General features: G+C 42.1%; 1 protein-coding gene across 2 annotated transcripts in view; it reads left to right on the top strand.

Moving 5' to 3' along the window:
- CHN2 (chimerin 2) overlaps positions 1–21,856 on the top strand; it is a 365,034-nt gene that overhangs the window by 306,285 nt on the left and 36,893 nt on the right. For both annotated transcript variants that reach the window (XR_006389957.1, XM_044293227.1), the window contains exon 8: positions 14,127–14,211. Coding sequence is in view for 1 of the 2 variants with exons in the window: in XM_044293227.1 (XP_044149162.1) it covers positions 14,127–14,211 (85 nt within the window). In the remaining variant the exon portion in view is untranslated. The remainder of the gene's footprint in view (positions 1–14,126; positions 14,212–21,856) is intronic.

Raw genomic sequence — 21,856 nt, 5'->3', positions numbered from 1 at the left:
CCTCAACACAGAGCAGATTCCTTTGTCTCTCTGAGGGTTTGACCACATATTCAGGTTTTCTGATGCAGTTTTTGAATCCAAAACCAAGGATGGATAAAAAAAAAATGAAAAGTCATATGTGTCCTTAATGTTGTTTCTCCTTCTATGATCTAGTCCTGATTTTGGCTTCAAAAACTGCATCAGAAAACCTGAACGTGTGGCTGTACCCTAACAATCCACCAATAATTGTGAGCAAAACAACTTATTAGCTTTATGTCCTTTTACATGAGTAATTGATTAGGTCGAGTGACGAACAAGCACTTCGATCTCTTAGCAGATCTCTTAGCAGATTGTTTGGCACCATTTTGCACCTACATTAGGGTTGAGTGAATCGGGTTCGTATTGCTGTATCCGAGCCTGAGTCTTTTAAAAACTTTAAGACAATCGGCTCCATCCTACTGTAAAATGTATTGCCTCCGCGGTGGTCTGTCCGAAGTTTCAGCAAATATTGCGAGACCTACTTCATCTCACCTCTATCATATGTCACTCTCTTTTTAAAGTTTTTAAAATAATCCGGCTCAGATACAGCAATCCGAACCCGATTTGCTTAACCCTAATCTACTCTAAAAAATCAATGACCTTGAGGGTGGAGTTCTGTATTGTCTTGTCAATCATTTTATAGACAATACCTGTTTGCACTTCTGTATTTTATGGCAACAAATGATAATTTGGGGGTATAAAGGAACAATCTCAATGACAAATGAACCAATAACCTGTTGTCATTAGTTCTTTAGATGGTATTACACTAATCAATAATTGTTAATTTTCACTCAATTATATAGATTTTTAGATGATTATCTACTTGTGTAAAGACGCCTTTAGTCCCTTACATGCAATATAGTATGCAGAAGAAGACAGTCCCAAGGATAAACACGTATTGTGTCCTTCCCTGTATTCTATGCTACTGGCATGCTGAAATTGCAAAATTGCAATTCAGTAATTGAGCAGGCAGTAATCTAGGTTAAATCAGTTGCCAAAAGTGAGTGCTGTCCGCTACAATGTTGATGGTGCTGTATAGTTCCGATGCTGAACTTCCGGCGACAGAGTTACACAGAACAGTTGGTTGGCGGGGGTACGGGGTGTGGGACTTCTGCTGATCAGCTAGTGATGGCCTTACTTGAGGGCAGGGTATCCCGAGGGTAGGCTATCACTTTAAAAAGGATGGACAACCCCTTTAAGGCTAAGCAAAGGGGAAAAAAAACCGGAGAACATAGGGATCATGTGAAAGTATGGAACAAGTACTAGTAAAGTGGAAAAAGGGGAAGGTAATAGAAAGTTTTACAAAGATTGGGGTGATAGGAGGGAAATAAAAACTGTGTGGTTATCTTCAGAAGCATCCAGACAAAAGGAGATAAATAGAGGACTACATCGTAGATACATGAGCAGTTATATTTAATGAGTGAGCATACACCACCCAGGACCCCCAGGTTTTCATTTATAAAAATTGTGGTCAATTATGCTTTATTAACAAAGCTATTAAAGCAACAGTAAACACAGAAAATACGCACACAAAAATAATAATAATCCACCACGTCTTCCTTTTATGCCCTCATTTCCCTTGTTCCTTTTTGGAGTTTCCTGCCTTCAGGCAAAAAAGATGGTAAAATCCCTGCCCCTTGGCTAAGCCCAATCTTTTAGGTGATCTCCAGGCAAAGATGGAGAAGATCAGTGGGGAGTGGTTTGCATTACTACTAGGAGCAGGGCTTTGTTTAGCCACTTTGGTGCAACACCTTCAAAGCCACTGCCCGACACCTCTAGTGGTGGCTTATTTCCTTGGAGAACAAAAGGATTAGTTTTTAAAATTAATTTATCAGGGGAGAGTCAAGAGGTCCCAAAGATTAGATTGTCAGCTGGTCCTGCCAAAAAAGATAGGTTGGCTGACAGTAGCCTAATGTGTATGGGAGACTTTAGTCCTTATTCTAAGTCCAACCCAAGAATCTTTTCTGAGCTAACTGGAATAACCAGTCTCAGAAACAAATGAGCATCCGGTAAGTCCGATATATACAGTATTGAGTACAGTATTGAGCATAGTGACACAGCCCACTAAGGATGATAATTGAAAATAGGTTATGCATGTTAACTTAGGACAATTAAAGGGGTTATTTAGAATTTTGATATTGATGGCCTATCCTCAGGATATCATTAGTATCAAACTGGCAGGGGTCCAACTCCCAGCACTACCTCCGATCAGCTGAAGAGGGTGTGGAGTTTAGTGAGTGCTTAGGCCTCTTCCTAGTGACGTCACCATACATTCTTACCATGGCCTAATGTCTTTCAGTCAACTGAGACAGAGCTGCAATGCCAAGCCAATGTCCAGTGGATGGCGCCGTGCTTGGTAAGCTGCGAGGAGGCCACAGCGCTCACCGAATATCCAGTTAGTGATGCAGCCTCGTAAAACAGCTGATCCACACCGATAAGATATTGAGGATAAACCATCAATATCTAAATTTTGTATAATCCCTTTATTCTCGTATAATCCCTTCTTTGGAAAATGAAAGGTGGCATCTGATTGGTTGCTATGGGCACATAGGCCAGTTCTATTTTACACTAGTTTGATAACTCTCCCCTAATATTCATACAAATCTGGAGAATTTTGGACGGGGGTAGAAATCCATTATAACAGATATACAGATCTGCACTTCAGCAGACAGGGTGGCATCTCCGCTCATGAATGTTTACACAGATGTGTATATAGGTCAATTTGCCATTTGCAATTTGCATGAGAAGTAGTCTACGAAGCCCTCATTAGGGCCAACATTTCTTGTTTATTGCAACTGCTTAGGGCCATGCAATATGTATCTGCACATTAATTATGGATTACGATGTTTATTTTATGCAGTGCCTTACCTTAGTTTAATTACAGCATTTAAGAAGAGCGTTTATAGGGGGAAAAAACTACAGTGAATTTCCACCCATTTTTTTTATTTAAAAAGGTTCAATAATCTGTGCTTGTTAATTTATTATTAAATCTTTATAGAATTGGGTGCTGTGTTTTACTGATGCAGAATTTCAACTCCGCTTCATAGACATAGATTCGAAGAGGACTTGTCACCCTTCTGATATATCTGTTTTAGTAAATACTTGTGTTCCCTATGAAATACCGGTTCTGGAACATCTATTCTTTGATCTCTCTGTTGTGCCATTGCTATGTGATTACTTATGGAAATATATGAATAACTTATAGGATTATTCCTGGGAGTTTAATGTTGATGACCTGTCCTCAGGAGAGGTGAGCAATATCATATTGGTGCCAAATTCCCGCCACTCCCGCCAATCAGCTGTTTGCGCCATGGCTTTTTTTCTGGTCACATGGCCTAGGCACAGTTCAGTCCTATGAATGGGCCTGGCTTACAATGCCAAGCACAGCCACTGTACAATGAATGGTGCTGTACTTAGTATGCTGTGAACAGGCCGCAGCCCTCAGTAGAGCGCCATGGCCTTTTCAAACAGCTGATCGGTGGCTGATTGTTGGAACTCCACGGATCAGGTACTGATGACCTTTTCTGAAGATCAGTCATTAATATTTTCCTCCTGAAAAATTATTTTAACACCCAAGACCTGCTAACAAGTAACACCCACTAGTAGATCTGACCCATCTATGTATTTTGTGCTCGAAAATTAATTTAATTGATAATTAATTTCCCATCAATGGTGACTGCAGGGTATTAAACGGCCGGCCACAGTTTCCCAGGATGTTTGCCGGTGGTTTACCCTGATAAGTTAATTGCATTCAAGATTGTCCATAGAATGTGTGTACCTGATGGAAGAATTTTATTGTGTCCCCAATGGGGGACATGAACTATGTAAGTACCCAATACATAGGGTGGCAGAATACGTTGGCACTATATAAAAAGCAAGAAATAATAAAATGGGCATAACAATTATTATTGCAGCAAGACATGTACGGTATATATTTTAGATTTATAATATTCAAAGTGCTATGTTGACAAGCATATATTCATGTTCCATCCATGATGGTTATTCTCCCTCCTGCTCTGGCTGTGGCATTCTTTTTGTTTAAAGGGTTACATTTCTGATATTCTTTTAGGGAATGTAGGCACTTGTCTAGGGGCAACTTGTGTAATCTTAGACCAGTATAGTGAGTCAACTATGTGACGATTAAGTTAAAAAATTTGATCACTAGACTGAGGATGAAGGAATTTGACCTTTACTGTTCAGAACTGTACTTTTGATGCCTTTTTACTAAATTGCTGCACTAATTGCTGTTTTGACTGCAGTAATTGCTTGGGAATTTGGTAAAGCGGGTCCAAAGATTTTTTTTATAGGGTGTAAAGGGTGTTTTGAAAAATGTTTTAATGTTAAAGAAATCTTTACATAGACATTTCTCTTGTGCAAAAGAAGCAGAAGCAATCCTAGTGCCTTTTTATAACTTATTTATGCTAAAAAAAATTATTCAATTTTTTATACTGCGCTTGGAATATAAATCAGCACTTTAGGTTAGAAAATCTAGTCTACCCTTATCTAAGGACAATTAGCCTAAAAACATAAAATTATCATCTAGTTTTTTTCAGCTCATCAAAAGGATTAAGTGCTGGCAAATACACATACTAAGAAGAGTTTTTTGAGAATCAAAGCATTAAGTAGAGCTAGTTCTTAAGTAACATCTTGTTTTATAACTGTAGCTATTTGCCATCCCTGTACCAAGATCCCTTGTGGCCGCAAACTATTACAGTAAAACATCCCATATGTCCAAATGCTGAATAGATGTTATTGTATGCGGCCAAACTTGGTAAATCAGAATTTACAAAAATCCTTTGACTCATGTGGTTCTTCTGGGAAAAGAGGTCGGAAGTCTGTAGAAGTATGTGTGTGAGATCCTGGGAAAATATGCAGTTTTTAACTCTGTAGAATGCAAATTGGCTTTCTCAGCCTGAATGAAAACATTTATTTTTCTGGGCACTTGAAAGAATCTCAGTGACAGTCGGTCTGTGAACAAAGGTGCATTTGCTGGTACCTAGTTTTGCTCCAGTGGAATCAAATAACACATTTGTGTAAATTCTATTGAGGTTTGATAGTGATAAAGCATTTAACCCTGTGCTGTTATCTTGCTTGTTCTGCAGGTTTTTATGTAATGCTTTACTTCTATCTCAAATATATATATTTTTTAAAGTGTGAAATTCTTCTCTTATTTGAAAAGGCTGTAAAGTAATAAATGACTTATTAAAGGGGTTGTCTTACGTCAGCAAATGGCATTTATTATGTAGAGAAAGTTAATAGAAGGCACTGACTAATGTATTGTGATTGTCCATACTGCCTCCTTTGCTGGCTTTATTCCCTTTTTCATCGGGTTAGACACTGCTTGGATCCAGGGGTTACTGACACCGGTGCAGTGCAGATAAGTGGTGGCCGTGATGGGAGCTGCTGCGCATGCGTGCTATTGCGCACTCCTATGGTGCGGGCCACCAGAGAGGCCGGTGCCTTATCCTATAGTGTACAAGCATGACCACCACTGCTGAATTTCTGAGTGGCCGTAACCATGGAAAGGAGCAGTATATAATGTGATGAAAAATTAATGCTGTCACATGCAGGACTAGGAACAGGTAGACTATACACCACACGAATGCTCTGCTAGGCCAGCCATACATACAAGGCGCAGTGGCGTAACTAGAAATGACTGGGCCCTGCAGCAAATTTTTTAATTGGGCCTCCCCACCCTAGAAAATTCTTCACAACCCTCCCCTCCCATGCAATCATCACTCCTGTGGATAGTCAAGATTGCTCTTTCAGACGAGGCCTGGCAGCCACTCAGTCCCTTTCCTACAGTGTTTCTGTGTACAATCTCATTTTATAATACTGTTGAGGGAGCCCTGACAACAAAATCTTTTTTAGTCCTCCTCCTGGACGGGCCCTTTTTGAGTTTGGGGCCCAAAGCATCCGCTGCCCCGGCTTTCCCTATAGCTACACTCCTGATAAGGAGGGTTAAGCTTATGGTTCTGCTCAGTTCAGTGTGCATGTGTTCTCGTTAGGGAGAGGGGAACAAGCCGTGGCCAGAGGAGTCTGGCAGCAGCTTATACCTCTTGAGAACAAAAGAACTGTGTGATGCTTTCCTCCAGCATCTGGTGTCAGACCGTACACATTAGATGGTTGGTTTGCCCCACCAAAATCGTCAGGTTCTCCCAATCATAACAATGTATTGTATGGCCATTTTAGGAGTCCAGTGTATGGTCAGAGGCTCCAGTGTAAAGGTGTGCCTATCACAGTGTATTGTACATTGCTGTCAAGTCTAGATGAATTGGTAGATTATGATCTAAGTTTTCCTATACTGTTCAAGTCAAAAGAAGTCGACCATTAATACACCTGTCAAACAAGACAATGCGTTTCACTGCCTATACAGAAAAGAACTTTAATTATCCTCTCTGTCAATAAGGTCAAGGTATTTCCCAAAACATTTAGTCAAGACATACAGTAATTATCCTTACCAAACCAGTTCTACAACTGGAAGAGGATGCAGTATTTTACTATTTTTATATGACAGCTGTATATGGCAAGGAAAGTCTCCACCCAAAAAAATTAAAGGGGTTTTCCAGGACTAAAATTAGGTCATCAACATCAGATCGGTGGTGGTCCAACTCTCAGCACCCCCACCAATCAGCTGTTTTAGGCAGCCACCGGTTCTGGAAACTATAAAGTGTCTGGCGCTGGCATGTTGCAGCTCAGCTACCATTCATATGAATAGGAGGTGAGCTGTAGTACCCTGCATGGTCAATACACGGTGCATGGAACCTTGCGCTTTAAGTTCCATCCATTGTATGTAGGAGCGGACCGGCCATAGACCCTACAGGTAAATTTCCTGGTGGGCTAATTCCCAGGGGAGACACCTAAGCCCTCCTCTCTGCCGCTGTCTGGGTACATAATGAGCTCTCAGTGGTAATTAATGCCATGAGAATCAGGTACTTATGTAACCGGCCAGCTACCGCACAGGCCCTCCTGGATTCAACTGCTGTGGCCCACATCTCACCTTCTAAGCGCCTGATCCATATCTTAATCAGAAACAACTGGAGGAGAAAGGAAAACGACAGCTATTGATGGCCACCACAGAGGAACAGCTTTTGGGGCAGTATTTTGTGCTGCACTATCATACTGGTTCTGCTGGGACGGTATTTTTCAGTATAGTATTATTTGGTATAGTATTCTTGACCCTGCCTACCTATGTTACCCCGCCTTCCATTAGTTTGGACTCTCCTATAACATAGGACCACTTAGTTTTTATTTTTTTTTATGTTCCCAGTCCGCCCCTGATTCTGTAGTTTCTATCCCAAAACAGCTGATCAGTAGAGGTGTGGGGTGTCAGATGCCATCAGTATCTAAGTAATGGAAAACCTCTTTCAGTTCCACATTCATTGGAAGTGTGCTAATCACAATATTGGGGTGAAATGTCACAGAAATATACAGTAAAAGTTAGTGTCAAATTACCAGACTTGCTGGATAATAATACACATCAAAAAACTATTTTCCGTATTGCAACTTCCAGTGAGCCAGGCAGAGGTCACATCGGCCGTTCAGTTATTTGTCAAGCTTATTCCCATTGCAGTGTTTATCCAAAGGTTCCTTCTGTTTCTGCCACTTGGATTTCTGCCTGTAGATATGTTAAAAAATTATCATTCGCAGACGGCAGATTGCAGTGTCTATTAACGATCTGCTATCGGTAAACCACTATAGAGTATGGGGACGAGTGATGGCATAGTGATCACTCCTCCCATGCTGCAGAGATGTTCATTGCATGTAATAGCAGATGTCTCCTCCCCTAGCGATCAGGCGATTCCCTCCCGACAATTGTCTGCCATATCGGGCTGTGTAATACAACCTTTAAACTTAAGGCTCTTTGCCAGTTAACACCACAGATTAGATTTATGGAGGGTCCCGGTCTTGCTTGTTGTAGACCAGTTGTGTCCACTAGTGTTAAAAATTTGACCATTGACATGTTATCCTCACTTTTCATGTTCGGCAAGGAATGGCTTTGGATAAAATTTGTCATTTCTATTGCATTAGTGGACAAAAGTAGTGCATCCACATTAGTTGTAATAGTTCTAATACATATTGATCCATATAATCCATAATGCTACTACGTATTGTTTGTTGCAAACTGAAAGAGGTTGTCCTCAGGATAGGTCATTAATATCAGATCGGCGAGGGTCCGACACCCCCACAGATCAGCTGTATGAGACAGTGCACGGAGTGTGCACGTGCCGTCTCCCTGCTCTGTTCTGTATGTCTATGGGACAGCAGCGGGGCGCGCGCCGTCTCCTCGTACATAAGATTGGCGGGGGTCAGACGCCCACCGATCTGATATTGATGACTTATTCTGAGGATAGGTCATCAATTGAAAAAGCCCGGGCAACCCCTTTAACAGGATCAGGATAAGAAAGCAAGTAAATGTTTACTAAGTCTAATGAGGGAACATTCACACGTTCTGCTTTGATTGTGGCTTGGCTACTACAGTCATTAAGCTCATTGGTCGGTTTTCTATTATAGTTAAAGGGGTTGTCGAACTTAAAATATTCAATGCTTTTAAAACCAGCACCTGGATCTGAATAATTTTGCAATAGCATCTAGTAATAGAATCTGTGCTTCACCATCTACTGTTTTTTTCTTTTCCTTATTTCTCTCTCCACCTCGCTGAGGTGGTCGTACATGTTCAGTTCCATTCATTAACGCCACCAGCTGTAGCTACTGTTTGACGCAGTGACAGTTACAGGGAGGGGGCTGCAGCAGAAAGGACGGACGTGCCCCCTGAGATCTGATAGGGAGAGAGTTGCAGCAGAAATAACACTCCCCCTGAGAAAAGAGACACCTGAAATCAATCTAGCCTAGCGATTGCAGCAATGAGTGAAGGAGGAGCTCTAGATCCATGGGAGGTACAGGGCTGGTTCTAGCTTTGTTAGAAAGAGCTTGTCATGTTCTATATGGTGTCTGATGTTAATGTTTTTACATTAATCATAGATAGCCCCTTTAAAGGAAATTGAAAAATCTTATTTTATTTTCAAATGTTTTTATTTCAGGTTGACATAATAAAAAAGTACATTCAGTGTGATGTGCTAAGTAGTACTTTACAGCATCGTTTACAGCAAGTCTTTGGTAAAAGTCCCAACATAGACAATCAGAGTAGTATATAGGAGCTATTACGTCAACCCTCCGACATCAATCAGTTTTTAGAAGGGGGGTGATGGGGGAAGGAGAGGGGAAAGGATTAGTTATGGGGGATTAGTAGTACAGAAACCATAACTTGACTCCTTGCAAACCGCAAGGTGAATATAACATATAAGTAGCCCAACATGTTCACCTCTCCTCCACAGTTAGGCTACTTTCACACTTGCGGCAGAGTGATCCGGCAAGCAGTTCCGTCGCTGTAACTGCCTGCCAGATCCGTCAAAACGTATGCCAACTGATGGCATTTGTAAGGTGTCATCCGGAAAAACAGATCCGACATTTATTGTTTTCACATTTTCACAGTATTTGGAATGCCGAATCCGGCGCTAATACATTCCTATGGAAAAAAATGCATTCAGGCAAGTGTTCCATTTTTTTGGCCGGAGATAAAACTATAGCATGCTGCGGTTTTATCTCTGTCCTGATCAGTCAAAAAGACTGAACTGAAGACATCCTGATGCATCCTGAACGGATTGCTCTCCATTCAGAATGCATGGGGATAGAACTGACGGAACTCTATGCCGGAACAGGATGGAACTCTATGCCGGAAAAGAAAAACGCTAGTGTGAAAGTACCCTTCGGATAAGGTCCAAACCCGCGTGAGTAGGTACGCAGTTTTGACTGCAATTGCGTTCCGTTGTTCAGTTTTTATCGCACGGGTGCAATGCATTTTGCACGAGCGTGATAAAAAACTGACTGTGGTACCCAGACACGAACTTCTTCATAGAAGTTCAGGTTTGGGTTCAAGGTTGTGTAGATTGTATTATTTTCCCTTATAACATGGTTATAGGTTCTGAATACAGAATGCATAGTACAATAGGGCTGGAGGGGTAAAAAATGTATAAATAATAATTTAACTCACCACTTGTTCGCGCAGCCGGCATCTCTTCTGTCTTGTTCTGTGAGGAATAGGACCTTTGATGACGTCACTACGCTTGTCACATGGTCCGTCACATGATCCATAACCATGGTGATGGACCATGTGACGGACCATGTGATGAACGTAGTGACATCATCACACTGGTAGGGAGATATACTGGTAGGGAAATTCCACCATCTTAATAAGGTATGCCTGCTCCATGTACGACAAAGGAAGATGTCGCCAGCCTGCTACCGTGTCCTCCAGCATATGCACATAGGGTGCAATATTTGCATTATATAGCTTACCAAGTGATTAAGTGATCTGTACCCCCAGGTATAATATAGAGTGCGAGTGCCATTGATAGTGGAAAGGAGCAGTCCATCTCGGTCTTGTGGGCCCTTTAAGGAGCAGAGCTTGGGATTTATCCAGGTAAAGGGTGTAACCCGAAAGCTGTCCTATATCTATAAGATCTTGTAGTGTTCGTGGGAGTGTGGTTTCTGGGTGTTTAAAGGGGTTCTGCACTTTGTTTTAACTGATGAACTATCCTCTGGATAGATCATCAGCTTCTGATCGGCGGGGGTCCACCACGGCCTTCTCACTGTTTACCGCCGGCCCACTGACGTTACGACTAGTATCAACTAGCGTGGGTGGGGCTAAGCTCCATTCAAGTGAACAGAGCTTAGCCCCGCCCACGCTAGTTTATACTAGTCGTGACGTCAGTGGGCCGGCGGTAAACAGTAAGAAGGACGCGGCGCTACTGGAGCGCCGCTGCCTTCTCAAAAAGCTGATTGGCGGGGGTCCAGGGTGTCCGACCCCCGCTGATCAGAAGCTGATGATCTATCCTGAGGATAGATCATCATTTAAAACAAAGTGCAGAACCCCTTTAACAATTAACAGTATATCGTCGGCAAATCCGGCCAGGGCGACTGGAAGACGGTCGTCTTGCGGAGAGGTGTAGAGTGGTTGTAGATAATGTAGAAGAAGGTCTAAAGAGATATTAAAAAGTAGAGGAGAAAGAGGGCATCCCTGCCTGGTGCCTCTAAAAGTGCCTAGATAGAGGGTGTTGTAGCCGTTTATCGTGAGTGTGGTGCGGACATCTGATTGAAGATGACAGATAAAGTCAGAAAACACAGGGCCAAACCGTCTGTGAGATAAAGCGGTGTTCAGCAAGGGCCATGACACCTTGTCGAACGCCTTTTTGGCATCTAAACTTAGTAGTAGGGTGGGGGTGGGGGCGTTATTATCTTGTGTCTCAAGGGTGGCAGCTATAGCTTCCCTGATGTTTTTAACTGATTGTCTAGATTTAATGCGGACAAGAATAGGCAGTTATATTAATGGCTGTCCATGCAAAACACACAATGGTCGTGTGCATGTAGCCTTTATGTGATTCTATAATACATTTGTGTGGATTCACTAAAGGTGATCTGGTACTTCTATCTGTATTGTACTTGAAGTCCACTTGTGTAATCTGGGTAATTGATTTCACCCATGTGAAGAAATCCTTGAATTCCGCCAAACTTCTTCTGAGATCTGTCATCTCATGTTTTTCTCCTGGTGTTTTAAACTAACCCAGGCATCAATTCTGTATGCTTGACTTGTATGACGCAATTATGGAAAGCCATATTTTGTGCCACAGGACTAAACCCCATCATCATCATTTTGTGTAATGTTTCAGCTGGAGAAGTCCAATTATCTTTGATGTTAGCCACATAAGTGTATGTTTAGCATTTTATAACTGGGACACAAAGATGCTGAAGCTACATAAATGTGCATTTAGTCATTGGATCTTATGGGTCTTTTTGCCTGGATCTGGATTTTAAAGTCATGATTAGCTGGGCACTGTTTCTCATTTCATGTACGTAGGTTCCCAAAATATGGCTTAGAAAATTATGTGTTTCCAAGACAGTTTTCATCTCTTACGTATTCTGTGCATTAATTGTAAGTTTTAGTGCTCTAACTAATTGTGTGCTTTGTAAATAAAAATACGGGCATCAAAAGTTGTCTTTCTCACGAACAATGGAAGATATTAAAATAGAACAGGGTTCATATCTTCCATGAATATACAATATATGAGTCATGCAAGAGAAGAGCGAAGAATAGAAAATAAGATATTTCACCAGATATTTACGACTCTCTTTTTTTTCTTTTCGTATGGGAAGATTCCCATTGTAGAAACGGCAGTTGGACATGTGATGTTGACTAGATAAAATTAAGCCTCACGCACATCGCAGTATAAACTGGAAGTGCATGAGCCCTGCACTGTACCATATAAATAAGGCAAAATGTGCACTATTACCTGCCGAATATATGCAGAATAGCTCCAGACAAACATCAGAGCATGGTAAGGTGGTGCGGTATGGTACTCTAGTATGGAGTGATGTGCAGGAGACCAGACTGGTTTAATCAGTACAAGTGGGACACCAGATTGTCCATTAACATCCAATAAAAACATTCCTGGGTCCTTTAAAGGCTATGTACACTTTTTATTATTGCATTATACTATTTTTTTTTACATTGGTCTTTATTAATAATATGGTGTCCTTTTTTCTGTACAGAGCTGACACGTTCTAGTAGCACCCTTTGGATTTTCTGTCTTTTCCGTCAAACCAGCAGCAGACAGGCTCCTTATCTCTGCTCTCTGACCTTATAAACACTCATTATAGTTCAGTTCTTATCTTATTGATAAGAATGTGGCTTAAATAAGTGTTTATGACCTCTTAGTAGTTTAGAGATAATGTTTATTAGATGACCAGCACAAAGTGAGTATGAAAGTACCAGTAACAGTTAACCCTTTGTGACAGAACAGACAATTTTATTTTTAAAAAGGCAAATTTAAAAAAATATATGTTTAGACCAAAAAATGAATTACCTCCGAAGGTGTACATGGCCTTTAAGCTCATCTGGGTGTTTAGATGACAACTGTAAACCCTATTAGCTGCTGCCATAATCATGATCACTTAATAAAAGGACCACAACAACATCTTCATTGCTGCCTAGCAATCTGCCATTCTACACAACCCATGAAACTATAAGAATTTAGTTGGAATCTCAGGAATTTGTGAGCACTAAATAACCAGTTTGGGTACAGATATGTTCCATATATATTTTGGAATAAATTACATTTAGTCCATTAAAGGTAAGGTTATTGGTTGTTGAGCTCAAAGCTGTAATAATGGTGACAATCAGGGAGTGGGAGGCAGTTGAAATGTGCATTTTTATTGTATTTATTCCAGTGGCCAACCCCCTATATCAGGGATGCTCAACCTGCGGCCCTCCAGCTGTTGCAAAACTACAACTCCCAGCATGCCCTAATAGCTGTAGGCTGCCCTGAAGTTGTAGTTCTGCAACAGCTGGAGGACCACAGGTTGGGCATCCCTACCCTATATCATATCATGAAGCTGGAGGTCAGCTATGGCTGCATTAGGCTATGTTCATACAATGTAAAATTGTTACATATGTTTAAAGGAGGTTTCACACAGAAAGGGGGTTATCTGGCATGTATGTATCTCCCATCCCCAAAAACACTCTCCCTACAGTAAAATAACCAAATTTGCACTGACTATACTCATCACTTATAGGGTCTTGTGCCACTGCTGGTGTTTGACATGCCGCTGAAAAGCTGTCACCTGACATTTTGCCCATTGTGACCTAATCGATTGAAATGTGGCCATGCATAGATGTTAGAATGCAGATCACTGGGGACACTGGTTTTGGTGGCAGGGGAACAATGAAAAATTGCAAAGTAGTAAAAATGGCAAAGCTTATTATTTTACAATGGGGGACCACATCACGGGCTTGGAAAAAAACTTTCTCATAAAATCTTCAATAAGTGAACTGCAGTATGATATCTGTATTGTGAATATTCAACTCGCCGGGTGACCTTGCTTCCTCTAGCCTGGGTTCTCCTGGGTGCATCTATTGCATGCTTATATCATGGCATCAAGCAATCAAAGTTGGCATATGGTACACTCACTGTTCCTTCTATGTGTGATGATGCTGTTGTATTGCCTTGCATCCTCTCTACCTTTCTATAGCCTTGGATTTATCTCTTTCACAGGTACACACATTTCGGGGTCCACACTGGTGTGAATACTGTGCCAATTTCATGTGGGGTCTCATCGCTCAGGGAGTCAGGTGCTCAGGTAAAGTAACCATATTTCATGTCATTTATCAGTGTTGTTATAAAGATTTATACAATTCCATCCATATGCAGTGTATGTATGTTTTTTTACAGTATTTTTTTGGCAGTTTGTTAAAATCAGCAGTCTGGAAGTTTAAACTGGCCAATAAAAGCAATGTTAGTGTACAGTCTAAACAGACATACCGAGACACTGATGAGGAGCAGGAAACAATTTCTGACCTTCTTGTGGCCTCCTCACTGGACTCCCACGTTATGATTCAGTATGCATGTTTGTTATGTCTGTGTTTGTGTCATCTAAGAAGATATAGATGATGTCTGCAGCCTTTCTAAATTTGTCTCAACTGTACTTGAGCTTAAAGAGGAGTTGACATCGCCAATTGTGCCCAATTTAAAGAAAAAAACGACTCATCTGTCCACAGTCCCGCCATTCCCACGCCACTGCCCGATTCCTGGCACTTGCAGTCCCCACCAGACAAGAAGCGGCTTGGTCCCGAGACCATCACTGCATCCAGTTACTGGTCACCTGTGCTAGAATGGCATGTCGCTGACACATCACTAGCATTTGTGTGCCATTCTACTGAATGTGGCCCACCAGGTCATGGGCCAGTTTTTGTCTGGCCAACACCTAGCACTCATGCCGGAAACTGGCAGGATCCCTGCTGTATTCATTATAGTCAATGGGGTCTGGCGGTGAACGGCAGTACCCAGATACAGAACAGATCCAGTAAACGGCCTGTCGGATCCGTTAATCAGCTGTTAGGAGAGGTCAGGCGCTCCATGATCGCCGAGGCCTCTTCCTAGGCCATGTGATATCACCGTACCTGGGTCACATGGCCTATCTGCAGCTCAGCCCCACTGGAGTGAATGGGGCTGGGCTGCAATACCAAGCACAGCCAGTATACTATGTGTGGCGCTGTGCTTGGTAAGCTGCTGGTTCTCCGCAGAGCTCCAGTGAGTGCAGTGGCTCCCTAAGGGTCCATTCACATGTCCGTATATGTTTTGCGGATCCGCAAAACATGGACACTGGCAATGTGCGTTCTGCATTTTGCGGACCGCACATCGCCGTCACTCTCGTTGAAAATGCCTTTTCTTGTCCACAATTTTATCATTAGGAAGGAATTCTTTTTGATCCAGTAAGAAGGAAAAGTATGAAGGAAAGCCTGATACTTCCCCTTGCTGTTTGAGTCAAAATGCTACAACAAAACTGCATTGTGATTCCAGCTTTGAAAGGGTTTCTCCTGTTTGGTTATTAGTCATAAGTTTTAAGAAATATTGATGGGGATCTGGGAAATGGGATATCCTCCTATATCCTGAATGGATTTAGTAGCACAGCTCACTATAGTCAAGATAGCAAGCTAATTAACTTGAGAAGCTTAAAAACTGATCAGAGCCAACATGGTCAAATTGTCATTCCAATAAGGGCAGCCCTTTATCCAAGGCATCAGTTGGGGTCCAGCTTTAGGCCTCATGCGGTCAGCAAATTGCGGATACACAAAACACGGAAGCCGCCCGTGTGCCTTCCGCAATTTGCAGAACAGAACAGGCAGCCCATTGTAGAAATGCCTATTCTTGTCCGCAAAACGGACAAGAATAGGACATGTTATATTTTTTTTGTGGGGCTACGTAACGGAGCACCGGATGCGGACAGCACACGGAGTGCTGTCCGCATCTTTTGCGGACCCATTAAAGTGAATGGGTCCGCACCTGAGCTGCAAAAACTGCGGCTCGGATGCGGACCAGAACAACGGTCATGTGCATGAGGCCTTAATAGCATGTCAGAAACTACCGGATAACCCCTTTAAGAACTTATGGGCAAATCACTGCCATGTCACTGACGCTGTCGCTTCCCTAGGAAAACTTTACCAAGCCAAAGCATTTGTGAATTTTCCAGTTTTAGATTTTTGGGACGAATACCTACCAACCATAATCCTACTAGATCATTACAATGACGGCAGCTTTAAGTGGCTTCTGTATCTAATAACACGTCGGTGACATAAATAGTGTGGATATCTGGGACTCATATGAGATGCTTCTTAAACCTTTAACAGATTTATGCCCTTCAGTATGAGCAGAGCTCACTGTCCATGTGATGAATTATGCTTGATTTCATTTAGGCTATCCTGACAAATTAAAATTATTTTGTTCCTAATTTAAAGATGCCCTCAGGGTTTCTGTGCCAGTCATTGATGTATAATTGGATGAAAGGGTTGTTCGAGTTCATCATTATTTTGTAGCCCGTGGTTAGAGTCTTCTGTGGAAAAACACATGATTTTCTGCCAGTTCTAGAGGTTGTACTTTAGACCCTTCCTCATGAAATGTGTCCTCTATTCAGCAACATGTCTATTTAATTTAGAATTTAAAGAAGAACTCCAGAAAAAATAAATGATGCCAGTATAGTGCAGCATGGGCTCTTGGGTATGCCTTGTGTATACCTGTTTTAGTTGATGTGTCATTTACGGTTTCTCTGCTATCTTGGTTCCTCTTTTGCCACCTACATCTCCTAATACCACTGGCTATTCAGAGGAAGAGGGGTCAGAGTCTTACCACACTGCAGCGTCCAGTCCTATGTCAGGGCAACCAGTGATAGATGAGTGACATAGAACTTCTCAGTGTCTCCTATGCATACCTCAACTTTCAAAGAAAGCAAAGAGGGTGTCATGAACTTACCTGTCCGTGCTCCATGGCAAGATCTCCAGCTTGGCGCAACTGCTCCGGGAGAGGCACTCTGCTAAGCCACGCTACCTGGTGATGTGACAGTGCCATTAGCAACAGGATGCAATGCTCCTTCTCCCCACATGTGCTGGAGGGGACTAGCAGTAGGCTGATTGCTGAGCTGGTCTATTCCTGTGTGCTAGTGTTCTGACTAATGGAGCGTCTAGTCATGACCTATCAGGGTCCAATCCTGGGTGCTCTATTTTAACCCCTTCCTGGCCTTATACCAGTGCCAGTCATAGCCAGTCATGGTTCCAGTTCTGTGTGCGTTTGGATTGCTTCTATTATTGACATTGGCTTACCATTGACCACTCATTGTCTCATGTTTTGGTACTGTGTTCCTCATCTGGTTCTGACTTTGGCTTGGCTATTTGACTACCCACTGTCTTGCAATTTGGTACTGTATTGTCCGCCCAGTTCTGACCAATTTCCATGCAACTCCATCTCTGTGTTGTTCTGTCTCTATGTGTGTATGTCTTGCACTTTAGCAGAGTAGGGAACGTCGACCAGTTGTGGACTTGCCGCCTAGGGCTTGCACTGAAAGTAGGCAGGGAAAGCGGACGGAGTTCCAGTTAGGGCTCACTGTCTGTGTATTGCCTGCCTACTGTGGTCACAGAGGGAGATTTTTTTTTTTTTACATTAAGCTATGCTTCTAACCCTGCCCAATTAATCTCCATACGCTCCAATTAATCTCCTTTATGCAACCTACTCAGTAAAACCCTACTTTGTGTAACACACAGTGCCCTTCTTCTGTGGTGCACAGTGCCTTTGTGGCCCATCAAAATAAATATGCCCCTTTAGTGTCTTCCACACAGTAAGAAAGCATCCTTAGTGCCACATCACAGTTGTTCTGGCCAGAGCTGTGTTAACACATTGGCGAGCCCAGTACATAAATTGCATGGGCATTTTGTGGGCCCCCCACCATCCTGAATATTCTCATGTTCTTAGTAGTGTTAACTTTTAGGTGCTGTACTGTACTGCTGTGGTCTCTATGTTCTGCTATTGTGGTATATGCAATTGCTGTAATATACCTCCCAACTTTTAAAGAGACTAAGGAGGGACACTATAAGCAGCGCATAGTGCACCTCTGCAAAGATTTTTAACATTAAGCCACATCTCTGACTCCACCGAATGCCACACCGGTCCCCTTTTTGCCCACATACAGTAGTTATACTGTATAGCAATATTTTATCATAGTAATTCGTCATCGCTCCTTTCTCTTCCCTGGGTTACACATGGTGATATATAGTTGTGATTGCAGCATCACATCCAGCATACTGCTGCAGCCAATCACTGATCTGTAACCCGGGGAAGAGAAAGGAGTGGCAGTGCCATTGAAGAAGTTGAGGTAACTTATTTTAAAATGTCACTGTCCTCGGCCTCCACAGCAGTTCAACCAGCGGCCGAATAAGAACCTCCCAGTCCCATTTTGTAATGGCAGGATGAGCATGGGCTGCAGTTTACAGTAACAATCAGGCCAAGAAAGAATATGTCTTTTCTTGGTGCGATTTTGGGCTGTGGTTATAAACTGTGGCCACACAAAAAGCTGCATAAACTTCAAATTCTGGATGGCTGCTGTCACAAGTGGACTCCAAAAGTCTCTTCAAGAGACTCTTGTGGGGAGTTCTGATCTTCACTTTAGTAATTCAGTTTCAGTGAGACTGACTGATATTGAATCAGTGAACTGAAGGTTAGATGTTTTACTGAGGAATAATTTATTCTGCCTCTAGGCTGAAGGCCTTACACACTACAGATGTGCCACTGATGCCTGATTAGGGAAGGAGCTAAGAGGACTGGTCCAGGATCTTGTAGGGAACTCAGCTGGAGCTTGGAGGTCTCCCTTCCCTGGATAATGATGTAATGGCAGCTGCAGTGCGGATACAGGAGAGGAGCTTTGCCTTGGTGGTGCTGTCTGGAAAATATCTTCTTCCCTATAACTGCCCCAATCATGGGCCCGTTTAATATGGTTATGTTATTCTTAACAGCCTTGGTTGGCTCAACCTTGGCAGGGCTCATATATACTGTGCAGCAGTACTATAAAACTGCCATAGAAGTGAGCCTGTACAGTGGTCCCTCAAGATACAATATTAATTGGTTCCAGCAGGATCATTGTATGCTGAAACCATTGTACTGTAAGTTGAGTAATAGGTACCAAATCCCCAAAATGTCATTCAAGTTAAGAGAAAATTAAGATTTAAGAAAAATAAGCAGATAACTAAGACAGATAAAACAAGTTCTTACATATAACATCCAGGAATAGCTGCTAACTAGCAACTAATACAGCAATTTAACTAGAGAAGTGTCCTTGACTGGTTGGATCTGAGCCTGAGACATTGTATGTTGAGTCTAGTTTCAACTTACAATGGGTCAGAAAAGACAATTGTATGTTAAAATTATTGCATCCTGAGGCCATTGTATCTTGAGGGATCACTGTATTGCACTGTACTTTTTTTTATGCCACTGATTTCATATGAAGGTGTATATATAGGTTGTTTTCTGTTTTATTCTGTACAAACCATAGGTATTCTATCAACATATCTATTCCCTAACATATTTGTTCCCTAAGAAGTGCAGGCTACGTTCTGATTGGTTGCTGTAGGCTGTGCTGTGATGTTATTATTTAGACAGTTTGATAAATGAGGCCCACCATAGTAATGGAAAGTTATGCATCTCAGTAGTAATATTCTACATGCATCATATGTCCTAGGGGATGTAACACTGGGAGATTCACTTGTAGAACAGGATTTGGGTGTCCTTGTTCATCATAGATTAAATAACAGCATACAATGTCAATCAGCTGCTTCTAAGACTAGCAGAATATCGTCATAGTTTCGCGGGACAGGGATGTAATATTACCACTTTACAAAGGTTTGGTGTGGCCTCATCTGTAATATGCAGTTCAGTCCTTGGCTCCAGTTCATAGAAAGAATGCCCTGGAGCTAGAAAAAGTACAAAGAAGAGCAACTGAAATGATAAGGGGCATGGAGGGTCTTAGTTATGAGAAAAGATTAAAATAATTACATTTATTTAGGATGTGGTCACAGCAGGAACAGTGGACAGTTTTAAAAAGGGTTTAGATTAATTCTAATAAGTAAATGAAATTAATGCTTGTGAAAATGTGTACAATTCTGGGATTCACTCCCCTTTTTTAAAATGCCCATCCCCACCTATACCTTGGTTGAACCTGATGGACTTACATATGTCTTTTTTCAAAAGTATGTAACTATGTAACTACAAGTTCTGATGATAGTGGTGGCATACGCTGCCGCATAATCCTGGCATGGGACTTACAGAACCCCTGGAGTGCTTAGTTACTAAGTTTACAAGTATTTATTGTTAGTGTGAGCCTTTATACTTGGAGACACAGATGGGAATTTGTATTTGGAACTAAACATTTAAGTGTCTATATTTGGTTTTTCTATAAAAGTCCTCACTGACTTTTTCACGTTTCATGTGGACATGTTACAGCCAGTCCATGATTCAACACTTACATTTTTGAAAAGTAAGAAAAAAGGAAAGGAAAGGAAAGGAGTTTTATTTGGCTGCAAAGAATCACAAAGCACAACTCAACGACATGTGATCATTAACCCTGATGTGGTGCCAGCTCAGATTAACTTCACACTGCTGTGCCAGAGGTGCCAGACGTACATGCTTGTCTGTTGCTTCAATCTACATTTTCTTTAAATGGTTCATTTGTCAGGAAATAGTTATGCCAAAAGCTAAATATTTCCTATGTAATCAGTCAGAGATCTAGGTTATGGAGTCAAAATGTCTTTTAAAGGCGTATTCGAAATAAAACACAATTTGGCTTTATACTTAAAGGATAACTGTCATATTTTAACTCAAAATTCAATTTTCACATAAGTAGTTACTACTGAGGTGATAATCCATAATCATTTATTTTTTTCCTCACATACCCCGTTCTTCACCAGACTTAATTCAGCCTCTCCTCTCTAGATGGCCGCCAATGCCCTCACCCTGAGGCTAAGCCTGCCTTCCCTCTCTACCCAGGATGCATTGTGCTAATCTCGGGAATGTGCTGCCTCAACTCAACCAATCGGAGTTGTCCACACTTCAACATGCCCTCTTCCTCCTGAGAGCCCATTTTAGCAAGTGGCTGTATTGCTGCGCGTCATTTCAGCCTGCACACATGAAAAGATCTCCCTCTGTTATGAGGAATCCGAACGCAGCCACAGCAGAGCAAAGCAGCGCAGCGCCGGGAGGGGAGGGGGGACGGGGGAGCTTCCTCACTGTTAATCCCTTCCATACAGCGGTCCCTACGGACCGCTGCAAGGTAGTGGTTAAACGGCAGACATCCACTGATGTCGGCTGTTACAGTAGATTGTCAGCTGAAAATCTACTAAACCGCTCGGCAATCCTGTTCAATTACGGGGGAGAGGAGGGGTGTCTCAGGCTCAATACCAATTTTCTCCGGCTCGGCCATCCTGAAGGGGAGATCGGGGCACAGAGACACAGCAGCACGTCCCGATCTCCTCAACACTCACTTAGAGGATCGGAATCGCACTGCTGAACATCAATGCAGGGATTTATGTAGTGTATATTTCCTTTTTTACACTTGTGGCTGGGTACCTGGCGTAATGCTTAGTAGAACGTGATTTACAGCTCTCTATGCAGGAAGTAACTTCCGGGTTCAGACGGGAGCGAGCACGCAGCGTGCGGGACTGCCCACTTCTACGTCCTCCGTCTTCTGTATGAAGAAGCTGGGAGACGGAGAGCAACGCTCTTTAAGCGGCAAAGTTAAAATGCCAGAGGGAGGACTGGACATGCAGAAATTACATGGTAATTTAATACCTAGCCAAAAGTATAAACACTAATGTAAACGTAATGAGGACAAATCCAATTATATAAAGAAAATATATATGACAGTTATCCTTTAAGAGCCATTCATATATGTGCAAGCTTCAGTACTTGTC

Source organism: Bufo gargarizans, chromosome 5 (genome assembly GCF_014858855.1).
Source record: "Bufo gargarizans isolate SCDJY-AF-19 chromosome 5, ASM1485885v1, whole genome shotgun sequence".
Classification (NCBI taxonomy): domain Eukaryota; kingdom Metazoa; phylum Chordata; class Amphibia; order Anura; family Bufonidae; genus Bufo; species Bufo gargarizans.
This window is presented reverse-complemented; position numbering and strand designations above follow the sequence as displayed.